At 37.9% G+C, this 16,854-nt stretch overlaps 2 protein-coding genes across 2 annotated transcripts; both read right to left on the bottom strand.

Annotated features, from left to right (window-relative positions):
- Window positions 1–244: 244 nt before the first annotated feature.
- On the bottom strand, window positions 245–1,582 carry LOC5579885 (S-formylglutathione hydrolase). The gene is made up of 2 exons (XM_001657814.2): window positions 1,263–1,582; window positions 245–1,179 (listed from the first exon to the last, which is right to left on the bottom strand). Exon 2 carries the CDS (start codon window positions 1,175–1,177, stop codon window positions 326–328), a length of 852 nt encoding a protein of 283 aa, XP_001657864.1. The 5' UTR covers window positions 1,178–1,179; window positions 1,263–1,582; the 3' UTR covers window positions 245–325.
- A 6,906-nt stretch (window positions 1,583–8,488) lies between these two features.
- LOC5579886 (cyclin-dependent kinase 7) lies at window positions 8,489–9,816 on the bottom strand. The gene is made up of 2 exons (XM_001657815.2): window positions 9,626–9,816; window positions 8,489–9,564 (listed from the first exon to the last, which is right to left on the bottom strand). Exons 1-2 carry the CDS (start codon window positions 9,677–9,679, stop codon window positions 8,590–8,592), a joined length of 1,029 nt encoding a protein of 342 aa, XP_001657865.1. The 5' UTR covers window positions 9,680–9,816; the 3' UTR covers window positions 8,489–8,589.
- Between the last annotated feature and the right edge of the window lie 7,038 nt (window positions 9,817–16,854).

Genomic DNA, 16,854 nt, shown 5'->3' with positions numbered 1-16,854 from the left:
AGAGTTTGTATCCTTTGACAGATACGCGAACTCAACTGTAAAAAATATCTGTAGGGCCGTCTTCGGTGTCGTGTACTAGACTCGATTTATCCAGGAGGTTTTATTTCGGACCCGCAGGTCAATCGAAGTCAATCGAATGATTTCTTAAAAGGATACATATAAAAGTCCTAGTCATCAGAATACTTAATTGTTTTTTCTACTTAGTTGCCAAAGGCGTTTTCGGATTCATTCAATGGAACAATCCTTGTTTACAAAATAAATGCTCCAATTCATAATATCGCACTTTAAAATTCCTTCAGTATCAATTTTATAAAACTCAATCCTTCTACTTCAGGTGTCTAGCGTGATAAGCTAGGTGCTCCTCAATGAAGGAAGCGATGTAGAAATAGCTATGATCGTACCCTTCTCTCATGTGCAATACGCAAGGGATCTGAGCTGCTTTGCATGCCTCCACCAGATTGTTAGGCAGTAGTTGACCATCCTTCAAGAAGCTGTCCTCAGTTCCCTGGTCCACGTACAACTCCAACGGCGGCCCATTGTAGTCAGCAACTAGCTCCGAAGCATCCCAGTTCTTCCATTCATCCTTACTGTCCTCGCCGAAGTAGCCTCCGAATGCTTTCAATCCCCAGGGACATTTGGTCGGATTGCTAATCGGAGCAAAGGCCGACACCGATTTGTAGAGACCCGGGTTCTTCAACGCACAAATTAGCGCCCCGTGGCCGCCCATACTGTGGCCCATGATGCTTTGCTTATCCGGAACAGTCGGGAAGTTATTGTTGATTACGTCGATAAGTTCCTGGGTCACGTAGCTAAACATTTTGTAGTGCTTGCTCCAGGGATCCTTGGTAGCATCCACGTAGAACCCGGCACCGCTGCCAAAGTCCCACGAGTCATCTTCACCGGGCAAATTGACACCCCGAGGCGAAGTGTCCGGACAAACCACAATCAGGCCCTGCTCGGAAGCGTATCGCTGGGCTCCGGCTTTCTGGATGAAGTTGGTCTCGTTGCAAGTAAGTCCGCTGAGCCAGTACACAACCGGAAGCTTTCCATCTGAGGCCGCGGCTGGCAAGAAGATGGCAAACTTCATCTCACAGTCTAGCTCCTTGGACTTGTGCGAGTAGATTTTTTGCAACCCGCCGAAGCATTTGTTGGACGAGATAAGCGTTATCACCGTCATTGCTTTTTTTTTTTTCGCCGGATCGAAAATGAGAGGACAAAATGTTAATCGATGGATTTTTGGGTGAAGAACAAGCTGCACTTACCTTTGATATTATTTAGCAGTTTTAGAACTTTTCTGCACGTTTAAAATAGGAATAGATTACAAAATTCACGAATTTTCTACAATATTTCACAACAGCGTAAAATTGCCGGCTTCAGATTCGGCGAACAAAAACCAAAACATCAATCTGAAACTTGAAGCAAGTGCTACAATAAGAGCGTAAGTAGCATGATCAGTTTCTACAATATAAATACAAATCGATTATCTCTTTCGTGAATAAAGGTGACATGAGATGCATGTTTGATTGTACTTTTTACTGCAAAACGCAATCTTGCTTTCTTATGTGCAAAAATGTCACCAAACTTGAATCTTGTCACCTTCATTCCGCGGAAGAGAAGACCAATAAAGAGAAATCGATCATGTCACTTGAGCATTGAGCCCTTATTCTAACACAATCTGAATTTATTTGCATGGAAAAATGGACCAGTCTGCCAGTCAGTGACAGCAAGAAAAGGTCATACAAAAATTATGTCATTTAGCATCGTGAAAGCGACATAGGGTAACGGTCGTGTTTTATACCCTTTTGGAAATAATGTATTTTTTCTCAATCAAATAATATTTAACAATTGGTCAAGAAATCAGGGAATCAAAATAAATGTAAACACTACGAGTGCATGAACAATTCTGTTGACCCTTTTCAAACGGGCGAAACTAACAAAAAAAAATACAAATCGAGTTATAGAATCACAGTGAAAAACAACATAATACCGTCAACGTACCAGTATCCGCTCATGTTCCAGTAGCCCGCTCACGAGTTCAAAAAGTAAGGTAATTTGAGTAAATACACAAAAAAATGTCCACAGTATGATTCTATTCGTCGATTTGAATTGTATAGCGGCTAAAGTTTTCAAATTTTCGTTGTGTAAACTTATCTTTTTTCAGAGTGAGCGGGCTACTGGAACATGAGCGGAAACTGGTGCACTGATGGTACTGCATTTGAACTTTTCTAAATACATTTTGTTAGGTTCTACCAAAAGGACGACTATAAAAAATTATGCGGATTGTTTTTAACATTTAGATTGGCCATTTCTTCCATTGACAGGAGCAAAAGGGCCCATTTAAAATTGACGTTTCCTTTGGGCACTTCTTTGTTTTCATGAGTTTTCATCACTCTAAAGGCAATAATACCTCAACAAAATCATCATAAATGTCTGCCAACAGTACCAATGAAATCGAACTCCAATATGGTACCGTGGGGCAAGAGGGTAATGGATTTCGCATAGTTGGGATTCTTCAAATTCTAGAGACCTTAAATTACAACAAATGAGGTCGTGTATATTTTTTAGCTTGACTCCCACCTAATATAAGCAGTATACTGAAATTGATTTTTATGTAAAATTGAAGAAAAAAGTACAGAAAAAGTTTTTGCAAACCGTCTCCTTACTTTTCACTTGCCTCACAGGTGGGGCAAGTGAAAAGTTTATTGTTTTGAACAATAAATTCAAAAACTAACAATGACATTTACGATTTTTTTACTTTTAACATTTGTTAAGGCGTTCCAATAAACAATAACATAAGTAACAAGTACACAAAGAAAATTTTATTCGTATTACTTGAATTTTCTTCTATCGAGTTAAGTTTGTTGAAATGATTCGACAACATTATAACAGCAACATTTCTAATGTTAGTTCTTAACATCATGGGACAGCAATTGCATTTCTGCTCCGTAGAATTTTCACCGCTCGTTATTGGTTTTTACGAAAATTGGATAAGGCGTCGGATATAGCGTCTTCAAGAGAATTCAATGGAATCTTTCAATAAAGTATTTAGAAACTTTTTTATGTGGATACACCTATACCCCATTTTTTATGTTTTGAACTAGCTTTGCATAGACATTCCACGAGATTTCCGTGCGTTCTCTTATATTGGAACTTTTCAATCAACATCTTCCTTTTAATCGGCTGTCCGAAGTAAACATATTAGAATCGTAATATTTGGCAACCTTTTTTTAGAGAAGTTCCATGATTTGGCCATGATAATAGCATTTAACGCTTTGAGTATAGTGTTTCTTGAATTATCAGCACGTTCTATGGTAATTGCGAACCTTGTATACTTATTAGAGTGGTTCAAAAAATCTTTTTTGCTTCCCACCGCTCATTCGATTCTAGATCAGATCCTGAGTGTCCCCCAAAATTTGAGCTCATTTGGATGAAAACTGAGACTGCACAAGTCCTTTATTTTTTATATGGGAATTACTATTACATAGTGTTTGTCCATGTGCTCTTGGGGATTAGAACTATGTTGATACTGTGAGATACAATAATCAGCTACAACTTTGCCGAAGACCGTTTTCAAATCTGACGCCTCAATAATTAAGTCTTCGATCTTCGATTAAGCAATGGAATAATGGAAAAGTATTGAGTAAAAAAAAATTTACAACATTCAAAACTAATTTTTAATCGACTAGATGATTGCTTAAGTTCTTCGTTTTGTTGTTCAGATGTAGTAGAGTACATTTGGAAATTTTATGAGCGAACATATTTGAAACTTTAGTAAAGTTTTTAGTAAATTTAGGAAAAATACCACTTTTCCCACGTTTAATAAAATATTCGGTAAATCGAACTTCCTTAAGAATGATTACTGCGAATATTGCACAAGTTTCAAAGAATTATAATCAGTTTTAGAGTAGCTAGGAGTGAATATCGACAACTTAAGTTATTATTATTATTATTATTAATTATTCTTTTGGATCTTTGGTAATACCTATACAACATTTATAACAAATCCAAAAGCAAATATTTTAGTCAATTTCTCTCAGCTTGGCTCCTAAATGGATATACATAATTCATAGGTAATGTTCCTATCAAAACATTGCGTAATTATTATTTTCAATTTACATTTTACTACCAAACATAATTAAAGAGATTTATAGAATAAATATTATTGCCGTAACCGCAACACAAACGTACTTTAAAATGATGAAAACAACAGGATATATTCTAGTAAAAAGTATATCAATGCTCTCTGCTCATTCAAGTTATTTTGTATTTTCTTATAAAATCAATAAATTGCAAAATAGAGTGCTATTTTGAAAATAATTTGAATATTAATTCAGAGATAATTGAATATTTTGATAACATCAATTATGTAGAGGTATGTACAGCGAAGTTTTGGGTGCTTTATTGTAAAACAAAGTTCGTAGTTCATATTCTTTTTACAGACAAGTTCAAAACAAACCTTTACCTGTTGTTTAGAATGAAAATTTGGTTTACATTGATTAAAAATATCATTTTAGAAGAGTTTCTAAGTTATGGCACATCAATTTCTGAACTCAAAAGGGATAAAAACTGTTTATGATTTCTGTCGCAGCTAACGAATATAATTAATAGATTGAATCCAATGACAAAAATGAACGTTATTGTTCGAAGTATTGGATTTTGTAGCAAAAATCATTGAAAAACTGGCATTTCTCATAATTTTACCTAAATTTCTCATATGTTCGCTAATAAATTGTCCAAATGTACTTCACTACGTCTGAACATCATAATAAAGAACTTCAGCAATCAAATAGAGCTTCAAAATTTAGTTTTGAATGTTGTACGTTTGAATTTTGGTAGGTGTGCGAATATGGAATTGGGTGAATTTTAGACATACATTTGAATGTATGTCTAAAATCAAGTATTGATACTTTTCCATTAATCCAAAGATGAATGAAAATGGAAACATTTTGTGATTGGCACCTATCGCCTTAAATGTGGATAAAGTATTTTAAACTCAATACATCATTTAATAGTTTTTTACTAACTTGATGTGAAAACAGTATCCTGTACGAAAATGAAATTGGGGCACTGTAGGTACGTATTTTGTTCGTCCTTGAACGTTATTATTGAATCATTCCTATTGAATTTTCAGTTATTTGTGAGAAGTTGATCAACCGTTGCGATACCAGGGAATGGGTATCCAAGTTTCTCAAATAATACTGTAAAATCCGATTGCCACCACACTGGTTATCAAAGAATCAGAATATTTCACTAGAAACGATTGATTGATCGAATAACTCAGCTTAAGCCTAATTTTTGTTTTGCCATTATTGAATTTATTGAACAAGGCCAAACGATCGATAAATCAAGTCTTAGTACGATTTTACAAAGGATCGAGGAACAACAGCCTACGCACAATGGTGCGGGACTCATAGTTCAGAAGGATTCAAAAAGCACGCCAGAACCACACATTCTGCGAGTCTCTTGGATACGATCAAGGATACGATCTTGATTTCGAGGATGAATCAATTGAACAACTCATTGACAAAATGGGATACTGGATGAAAATCTTAACAGCTGACAATATATTCTAGACATGTGAAGTTACAACCATGTTATTAAAAATGAAGAATGTGGTCCGCTTTTTCAGAAGTCAATAATTTTTTCTCTATATACTCTGGCATGGCATGGAGGGTTTCACTCGGCCGAATTGTCTGAAACTTCGCAAAAACGACGCATATAGTGGCCAAATAAGAGCTTTCTAGCTATAAAAAAAAACACTGCCGAAGTGAATCAAAAATGCCAAGAATAGGATCCGGCTCCCTATTACTTTGCATTTAACAAACAACGAAAATCTACTTTTCTACAAAAATATGATAATGACCATAACTATCTCAATGACGATGGCACTGGAACTCTAATTATTCACACATGCAAAATTTGCACTCTGTGGGTTCTTTGGACGTGTTCAACATAAATTTCCGGCACAGCTTTCATGAGTGATCGAACTACAAGAACTTCAGGGGAGCAGCACTTCAATCTTGGAATAAATACTTTTTAAGCAGTTCTTCGGTATTTTGGCTTCGACACCGACACCTTTCGGAATCAGTTGTAGTTGCTCTCACTCCAAAGAAATCGCTTTAGATTTATTATGATCGAATGGGTCAAGCCCACTCAAGATTCAAGTTCAAGTTACGCTAATGGTAGTTATCTCTCTGATCGCTCTGCGATTCTTCAGAAAATCTCCCTGGGAATTCCTCTTGAAATATCCCGGAAACGCGTTCAAAATGCGTCTCTTCTTCTTCTTCTTTCTGGCGTTACGTCCCCACTGGGACAAAGCCTGCTTCTCAGCTTAGTGTTCTTATGAGCACTTCCACAGTTATTAACTGAGAGCTTACTATGCCGATTGACCATTTTTGCATGTGTATATCGTGTGGCAGGTACGAAGACACTCTATGCCCTGGGAAGTCGAGAAAATTTCCAACCCGAAAAGATCCTCGACCGGTGGGATTCGAACCCACGACCCTCAGCTTGGTCTTGCTGAATAGCTGCGCGTTTACCGCTACGGCTATCTGGGCCCCAAAAATGCGTCTCTATCCATAGCGAAATTCTAACTGAAGGTACCGTAAGGACGCCATTCACCGCTCATGTTCCATTCTCCGCTCATTGAGTTATTATTAAAAATCTGAACAAATTTTCGCTATAAAAGTTATTAGCATGTATTGATATACCAAGAGGGGTTGTATCAGAATGATATTTATATGATTTTGTCTTATTTTTTTTTTCTAAAAAATAATTTTAGGCTGTTTAAGGCAATAAATATGAGCTCAACAATGATTTTACTATGGCAGATCAAAACATGATTCTTAGCTGCTAATGTTAAATATGTTGTCGTACTACAGTACAAAGATAACAACCAGCTAATGAAAGTAAATTGATTCCAACTAGTGCTGTGTATAGGGCCACATACTTAGGATGAGCAGTGAATGGCACCCTAAACCTGTATCATTGGCATACATGTCATTCGGTACCATTATACAATTTTCACATTTTAATTTTTTTCCTACAAAAACAAATGGTTTATCTTGCGTCTAGCGCAAAAAGTTACGAAAAATATCGAACGACTGATTTTTGACAGAATTTAACATGTTGAAATGCTGTTAAATGAGCGGTGAATGGCGTCCTTAGGACTCCTTACGGTACTTGTATTAGTTATTCTAACAAATATGGATCAAAGTGTGCCGTGCTAAGAACCGGACGCGAAAATTTTTCTCTGTCGTTTAAAAATATATTTTCTTTGTGTTGTTCATTTATAATTTCATACAATATTTAAATGTTACTGTTCTATTCACTATAACTTTAGTGAGAAGAAGTTAAATAGTGATATAAATGTGTGTTGTGTGCCGGAATTTAGCTGCATTTTGGTTGCCGCAGTGTATACGACGAAGCGTATTTTTCCGCCCGGAAGTTACAGATGGCACTTAATTTCAACAAATCCGGTGAGTTTGTTTAATTTTGTATGAACCGCTTTATTATAGAAATTGGATTGGTATGCATGTTGATCGGTTAGTTTTTGCGGAGCTGAATGTTCATTTTCCGAGAATGACATTTTGTTCGGTATGCGCGTGCGGTCGAAAGAATGTTAGCTAGCTGACAGTGCGATGTTTTTTCTTTATCTCTTTTTGTCCGCGTGGTGAGCGTGTATTTTTTTCTTTTTTTACAATCCGATGACCCTGGGGAGATCGGTCCTGCTTAAATTTACTTCTGAGCAGAAATGTAGACCTGAATTATCGAAACTAAAGAATCGAGTACTGCATAGCATTTCTAATTCTTAATATAAATAATTAAACATATGTTTTGTCTTTTGATTGCCAGCATTCAAAAGACACAACATATACATTGTCTTTTGATTGCCGCTAGCTCTTCAGGCGAATCCTTACTGACCTCCTCCTCCGTAGCACTTATGAGGGTGTCGCTGAGTCGGTTTGGAATCAACTTTGAAGACAGAACTAAAACTTGAAAGGCACAAATCTCGCGAAGAAAGCATCCAACAACAGTGCACTTTTTATTTTGGCTTTGTGAACTGGCAGAAAGTTTAAAATAAGAAGATCAGAAAAATTTGCTAACTATTTCTCCAGTTTAGTGCCTTTGAAAACGTGAGTAGGGGCACAAGGCGGCCATTGTGCCGGCCATCTTTGGATTCCGAGATGTTTCACCTTAAGTAAGGGCTACATCAACATTTCCTTTCACTATCGCAAGTTACGGTAAAGATGGACGTGGCCAGGAATAGCAATATTCATGCTTTTGGTAATATTGTTCATGATTGGATCAAGGTTTACTCCCCTTCCTTATTCCTGAAAGCAGTCTGGATGAGATTATCAAATGACACTTGAATGTTGCTAGTATCCTATCTACGAAGTATACCGTAACTACGCTAACGCTAATGCTTGTATTTGTTATACTAACAATTATGTTCTGGCTTTCTTTCAATACAATCTTAATTCCAAACTATTAGAAAAAAAATGTTTATTCTACAATGGAAAGCACGGAAGGGACGAATTTGCCAGCAAGAATAAAATCTAAAACAAGAACTTAGACTCACCCGACCGGCTAAAACTGCAACCGCTTGGGAAGCGTTCCTCCGTCCACCGTTTCCGCCAGTTTCCGTTTCAGCGTTGGCTGCTTATCTTCCTTATCCTTCGTTCCGGCGTAGTAACTGGCCGGCATCGGGAGCTTACTGCCAATCGAAGGGGCAGGTTTATTGGAGAAGTACGGCATCTTAAGGGCCTCAGTACATGTGCACCTGTGCAACGGATACAGGGCAAGAAGCTTGTTCGCCAAATCCAGCAAATCATCCGAGGCCGCGGTGAAGATATCTCTCAAGGGAATGGGCGGGAAATGCTTATACTGGACAAAGTCCGGTAGGGATTTAACATCGGGCCAATTTTCATCCGTAGGTGTTCCCATCACCTGAAAGATTCGTGTCAACTGGTCCAGATCGCTTTCGCCCGGAAGAAATGGAACCCTCAGCAAAAGCTCCGCCAAAATGCATCCCACAGCCCAGATGTCCACTCCGGTTCCATACTGTCGAGCTCCGAACAGCAATTCCGGGCATCGGTACCACCGGGTTACGACCTGATTGGTATTGATCCGATTCGGAGATCCGAAAAATTTCGCCAAACCAAAATCACCAATCTTCAGTATTCCGGATCCACTGAGCAGCAAATTGTTCGGCTTCAAATCCCGATGTAGGATCCAATGATGGTGCAGATACTCCAACCCTTTCAACGTTTGAATCATGTAACTTTTTATATTCGCCGGAGTCAGCAGAATCTTCGGATCCTTGATAATGATTTCCAGATCCGTGTCCATGAAGTCAAACACCAGCGAAACGTTACTTTTGTGGCCGAACACGTCCAGCAATCCGATGATGTTCTCGTGGTGTAGCTCGTGCAGGAGCTTGATTTCTCGCAAGGCCGTACGGTTGATGCCATCTGCCGCCTCTTCCCGGTTACCGATTTTGATCTTTTTCACCGCGACGATTTCGTTGGTTTCGATGTCCCGGGCTTTGTAAACCGTAGCGAACTGGGGAGGAAAGAAATCGCTATTAACCATAACAGAAACACTTGTATTTTCTGATACATACCTGACCTTCTCCTAGAAAATCAATTTTCTCATATCGATTAAGTCGGTTATCCATTGTGACTAGGAAAATAAGATTGTTGCAGATTTTTAACGGCGTGCGGCACCGGTTTTGTTCGAGATTGGCGAGTAAATAAAAACAACAGCTCCTCTTAAAGTTTGAGGCTCAAATAAATTTGGTTAGAAAATCTGACAGTTTTGCTTCGAAAAAACTCGGTGGAAGAATCGTTCGAAAACGATGTTACAGTACGCATCAGTGCACGGAGAAAAACGGAAACTCTTTTTAGATTATTGTTTAGGGTTTATTCACAAATTTCATAACGCCAAAAATGGCCATTTGGGATGGTACACAAATTATGTCACGCTAAATTTCAACTTTTTCGACCCACTCCCCCCCCCCTTTGTCACACTTTTTGTATGAGTCCTGCGAAAATTTTGTAAGGCATGTCACGCTTGGCTCGACCCCCTCCCCCCCCTTGGAGCGTGACGTAATTTGCGCATGATCCTTTTTTGACACCCACCCATTCCCTTGTAACGCATTTTGTATGAAAATCTTTTGAAGTTTCCATGAGCTGTAACACATTAACGACACCCACCCACCCCCTGCAGCGTTATGAAATTTGTGAATGAGCCATTATTACATAATTGAATTTTATCATCTTTATATTGTACAAATCATATAAATAGGCACATGTTAATTATGTTTTAATCAATCTAATGCATTTTTGACAATTATTTTTCCCCGTTTTTCACTTTACGCTACGGGCTCATTCATTTATTTCATAACACTGAAATAGGGTCCTAAAGCCCTGTCCCAATTTTAGTGCCAAACGCTTAAGTTTAGGTCAATAACACATGTTTACTCAATTTTCTAATGTTTTCCGTTGGTTTGAGTCCAAAAAAACATTTTTTTAGATTTTGTCACACTCCTTGGCTTTAACTCAAATTTTGGGTGTATTTTGTTTTCCGTGTCCCTTCCGAAATGTCAGATAGGAACAACCCCAGTGGTAAAACTAAAACCCCTGTGGTGTTTTTGTCGACTAAGCGAACGTCAAACATGATCTTAAGTGTCAAGGTTCATTTATGGACCCAATTTTTAAATTAAAGTTTAAACATGATATAGCCGTTATTTGAGCGGGAAATATTGCTAAAGTAGTTGCAGTAAGATTCTCTTTCGTGTTTTTGAATAAAAACAAGATTTCATTAGAAATTTTAGGATCCAATTGGCCATTTTGGACACCCACCCACCCCCTTGTAACGCTTTTTGTATGAATGTTATTTGATTTTTGTATGGACCGTAACATCGCTAGGACACCCACCCACCCCCTCTAGCGTTATGAAATTTGTGAATGGGCCCTACTTTTGGCACTTTGTGCACTGAGAACAGCGTTGCGGTTGAAAATACTATATCAGAGGGTTAAATTAAATACACAACGCCACTTGATTTGTGCAGACTAAATTCGCATTTATTTAGAATATTTTGTGCATTCAATCTTACCATGACACCATTTGTATAGTAAAAATTACTATATCATGGTTAAAAACTTGCAGCAGACCAGAATCGAACCGAGGATCTGGTGATTGCCAAGCGCGAACGCTAGCCGCTCGGCTATCGACGCGGTTGGATTGAGAGGGAACAAAACGCAAATAAAAAGCGTTCATGCTAGCTCAATCGTGGTTGGAATAGTAAATTTAAAAACACGTTCATGGTTCTCATTACTGCAACGCTTGTTTCAGTGTGATATTTTCCGGTTCCAGAACCGACATCAATTACTGCCATACACTGAGAACAGCGTTGCGGTTTAAAATACTATATCAGAGGGTTAAATTAAATACACAACGCCACTTGATTTGTGCAGACTAAATTCACATTTATTTAGAATATTTTGTGCATTCAATTTTACCATGGCAACATTTGTATAGTAAAAATTACTATATCATGGTTAAAAACTTGCAGCAAACCAGAATCGAACCGAGGGTCTGGCGATTGCCAAGCGCGAACGCTAGCCGCTCGGCTATCGGCGCGGTTGGATACACTGAGAACAGCGTTGCGGTTTAAAATACTATATCAGAGGGTTAAATTAAATACACAACGCCACTTGATTTGTGCAGACTAAATAGACCATTTCCGTCAGACCTTACCCCCTATTTTTATATTTTTCTTCGAAAGACGATTATTTTTAATGATTATTGACGCTTTCAGATCTAATTTATATGCACTCCTGATATTATTGTACATTTTTGAAAATTCGAGAATTTACCACATTTTGAGTAGTGCGGCACAGTTGTTTCAACCCTGTGGGTAAACAAAGTGGAGATTTTCCCACTACTTTCAAATCCCCTGCGCTGAGTGTTTGTAGATATGACGAAATGTCAATGTCAAATCAAGCACACGAGACGACACGACAAAATGGAGAAATTTGAGGTCCGATGGGCAAGCTTCGTTGTAAATGAAGCCCATTCTTTACTATTGTACTTATAACAAAAACTTTTACCGGAAGACGACTGCTAATAGACCGTTTTAAGCTTAGCAAGTGATGGAATACTCCTTGGAAGCATTTCTGCAACGCTGCGGAACGTTTTCTACAAGAGGGGCATATTGGCCGGTTTGTTTTGAAACGTCAAGAATTGGACCGTTTGCAGATTTTTCGGGGAGACCTACGAGAGTGGTAAAATGGGGAAGTATGTATAATCCATTGGTCATATGGTTCCGGAACAGCTTGACGACATAAGCAGCAGATATCAAACGGTAGGGTAAACAGGTATAGCCCCCCCTAAGGAAAAACTGCTCTATCGCAGTGGCAAATCCATTACTTATACAGTTTTTGGTGTCAAAGTGTTATTTACTTAGTTAATCATGCTTTGCATGCAACTTTCTCTTGCCAGGTAGCTTCTAAAGCGAGTACAAGACGTTATCTGCAAATGGTCCAATTCTTGACGTTTCAAAACAAACCGGCCAATATGCCCCTCTTGTAGAAAACGTTCCACAGCGTTGCAGAAATGCTTCCAAGGAGAATTCCATCACTTGCTAAGCTTAAAACGGTCTATTAGCAGTCGTCTTCCGGTAAAAGTTTTTGTTATAAGTACAATATTAAAGGATGGGCTTCATTTACAACGAAGCTTGCCCATCGGACCTCAGATTTCTCCATTTTGTCGTGTCGTCTCGTGTGCTTGATTTGACATTGACATTTCGTCATATCTACAAACACTCAGCGCAGGGGTTTTGAAAGTTGTGGGAAAATCTCCACTTTGTTTACCCACAGGGTTGAAACAACTGTGCCGCACTACTCAAAATGTGGTAAATAGGGTCCTAAAGCCCTGTCCCAATTTTAGTGCCAAACGCTTAAGTTCAGGCCAATAACACATGTTTACTCAATTTTCTAATGTTTTCCGTTGGTTTGAGCCCAAAAAACATTTTTTTAGATTTTGTCACACCCCTTGGCTTAAACTCAAATTTTGGGTGTATTTTGTTTTCCGTGTCCCTTCCGAAATGTCAGATAGGAACAACCCCAGTGTTAAAACTTAAACCCCTGTGATGTTTTTGTCGACTAAGCGAACGTCAAACATGATCTTAAGTGTCAAGGTTCATTTATGGACCCAATTTTTAAATTGAAGTTTAAACATGATATAGCCGTTATTTGAGCGAAAAAAATTGCTAAAGTAGTTGCAGTAAGGTGCTCTTTCGTGTTATTGAATAAAAACAAAATTTCATTAAAAAATTTAGGACCCAATTCTCGAATTTTCAAAAATGTACAATAATATCAGGAGTGCATATAAATTAGATCTGAAAGCGTCAATAATCATTAAAAATAATCGTCTTTCGAAGAAAAATATAAAAATAGGGGGTAAGGTCTGACGGAAATGGTCTATTCACATTTATTTAGAATATTTTGTGCATTCAATTTTACCATGGCAACATTTGTATAGTAAAAATTACTATATCATGGTTAAAAACTTGCAGCAAACCAGAATCGAACCGAGGGTCTGGCGATTGCCAAGCGCGAACGCTAGCCGCTCGGCTATCGGCGCGGTTGGATAGAGAGGGAACAAAACGCAAATAAAAAGCGTTCATGATAGCTCAATCGTGGTTTGAATAGTAAATTTAAAAACATGTTCATGGTTCTCATTACTGCAACGCTTGTTTCAGTGTAGAACAGCGGAAGAATAAAAGAGAGAAATCTCGCGTAACTTTTCAAAACGTCCTAAGTAACAAATGTAAACAAAACGAGATTATCATTGCAAATCATTTGCTTTGCACCACTTAGCAGCACACTAGAACACTCGTTCTGATATATTAACAACAAATTAATCTATTAAAAGCTTAGCAAAAAGACCAATGTTCAAAACTGCATCGCTTTTAATCAATTGTTACATTGGACCTTTGATCCGAGAACCAACCACATGTTCTATGTAACATTTATGAATAAACACGATTCTAATGTTACATTGGACATTCCTGAATAAAGCTTTGGAATGGAGTTTAAAAGGTAGAATGATTTGTAGAAGCATGTCTGAGACACTACCCGGATTAAAAAATATAATACAAAAACAATATAACGTATTGAAACAGTACCATTCAATATATTGGAAATACAATACAGTATATTGTAAAATGACAATACAATTACAGTACAATATATTGTTTTGAACAGTTCACTGTATGGTTTATGAGATTTTTGCAATATAATGGATGGGTGGTTAAGTATCGTAACAATACAAATATAGAAATTTTCTCATACAAACATTTTGAAAATACAATACGATATATTGTTCATGTATTGTCTTGATAAGCAATTCGTGTATTATTGTACAATACAAAAACAATTCAACAAACTGAATCATGGTTGCATTCGTCGTTACAGCTAATGTCAAGTGACTTCTAAAAAACTACTTATTTTTACTTTTTAAATATTTTCCACCCAACATTTCTTGCTTTTTGGGCTAGTTTTGTTTATTTCTTTCAGCAAAGCTACATACAAAAAAGCAACAGTTGTTTTACGCGAAAATAGGAATTTGATCAAAATTGCAAGGAATAAAACCAATAGGGCGATATTCAAAACTGAAAAAAACAATAAAATCTCGAAAACTTATTCATACAGACTCAAGTCAAAAGAGTATACAAACTTACTTTATCGATCCTACGTGTTAAGCAGGCGGAATTCTACACGCACCGCTCTGTACCAACTCAACTTTTCACTTTTAGAACGTTTAATTTCCGGATTTACAAAACGACGAAAGTAACATTTTCAACTTTCGCAACCTAACCACTACTTTCGCCGCCCCGCTGTATGGAGAGACAAAGTGACTTAACCACGAATCAAAACAAAACACTACTTGAGCCGATTTTACACTGGTAGAAAAACGTCGAAAGTAACTGAATGAAACGGCTTATCATTTTCTTATAATTATTTTTGAGGGAAATAATAGAAACTACCTAGTTTTTGAACGTGAGCTGAGTGTATGCAAAATTTGAGCGAAGTACACGGCAAAAAAATGTTAAAAAGGTGATTCATTTTAAAACAGTTGTAGAAGATAGATTGTGATTTTTCCTAATTAATTTTCTCAAAACCGTATAAAAGTTACTTACGTCGATTTGAAAAAGTAATCGAGAAATGTTCTGTTACAATATATTATATTGTTTTTGAATTGTATATCCAAACATGAATAATATTGCTTCGACATTCAATTACAATATGCTGTATTGTATCCAATACGTTATATTGCACATTAATGGTTTATTCCATTCACTGAATGATACGTTTTTATCCGGGTACTTAGATGTATAGAATGCCATAATAACTGCTTCTCAATCGTTTCAGTCGATATTTTCAGAGTCGCACTGCCTCGCAAAATTGAAAAAGGCTCAAGTGACAAACAGAGAATGAGTTACACAAAACTGTATTTTGGTCTTTTTGCCAAACCATGTTTTACCGTTTCGCTGGATTGGATCAGCTGCAACTTCTCTTTTCATATTATTAGCGGATTGCGTGCATATAGGGGAATGATATTGTGCTCTGCAAGATAAATCCACGTAATGCGATTATCTGAAAATGTCGATATACCGTCGCAGTGATAATGAAAATCTCCAAATGTTTCAGATTTAGCAAATGTGAAACATTTGCGTCCATGAAGAACGAAAAAATCCAAGCCTACTTGAATTTTGACGTTGCGTTTGAATTGCGCGCATATTTTCTGCGCGTTACCGCCGCCGCTGGATGTGGATTTGAAATAAGCGCCGCAATATTGAGCACAAGATTGAGCATCATGATGTCATTGTATCAATCTGATTCAGTTGCATGGTCCATCAAGCATATACATATGCTTCCCGGCAGCTACACGAGCAACGTACATGCGCGACTTGCTCACACATATAGTGGTTATCACGTCCAATGGTATGGGTGCCCTAGTGTAGATGTACTTGTGAACCTTAGAGGAAAACAATATGCACTCAGTCTCGAAAAATACCCAGAATCCGGGTATAAAATTTTCAAATTGGGTAATATTTCCATATGCATTTTGCTGAGTCTGGAAAGCGTGTGCAAGTTTCTTTGAGGAAAACAAAAACAAACTGTGTATGACGAGCGTATGCTAGTCTTCGTGTGTTCAAATGTCACTAAGCTCTATTTGCAGAGCGATCAATCACCGAAGAGAGGAGAAGCTGTATGTATTTGTTAGGCGTGGGATCCTTTCTCGAGTTCCTACAACAAGATGGACGTCGTCGTCATCGTCATCATTCCCCACCGCAATTACTTGTTTCAACCGACGGCTGGTGCTGATTGCAACACAGCCGTCACCACCACCACGTCATGCAGTGGAAAACTCACACATGATCATGTGGGCGAAACCTTCATAAAAACGGGGGGAAAATTGAGGGAGAATCAGTGAGAGAGCAAAATGTCCTACATACAGCTCAACGTTTCCCTTCCTTCTGTTGTTACATAGGACACATAGACGGAGGGGAAGAAGTGACGTCGTGGGATGAATCAAAACAAAGCACAGCTGGTGTCTCCGATTAGCACACCGCAACAAAATGCCGATATTTTCAGAGTCGCTCTGCCTCGCAATATTGAATACGCTCAAATAACAAACAGAGAACGAGGTACACAAAACTGTATTTTAGTCTTTTTGCCAAATCATGTTTTAGGCTTACGCTGGATTGGATCAGCATTCGCTCAGCTGCCGGTTCTCTTTTCATGTTATCAGCGTATTGAGTGCATGTAGGGAAATGATATT

The sequence above is a fragment of the Aedes aegypti genome, chromosome 3, assembly GCF_002204515.2.
Source record: "Aedes aegypti strain LVP_AGWG chromosome 3, AaegL5.0 Primary Assembly, whole genome shotgun sequence".
NCBI classification, from domain to species: Eukaryota; Metazoa; Arthropoda; class Insecta; order Diptera; family Culicidae; genus Aedes; species Aedes aegypti.
The sequence above is the reverse complement of the archived record's forward strand: the minus strand, read 5'-3'. Positions and strand labels throughout refer to the sequence as shown.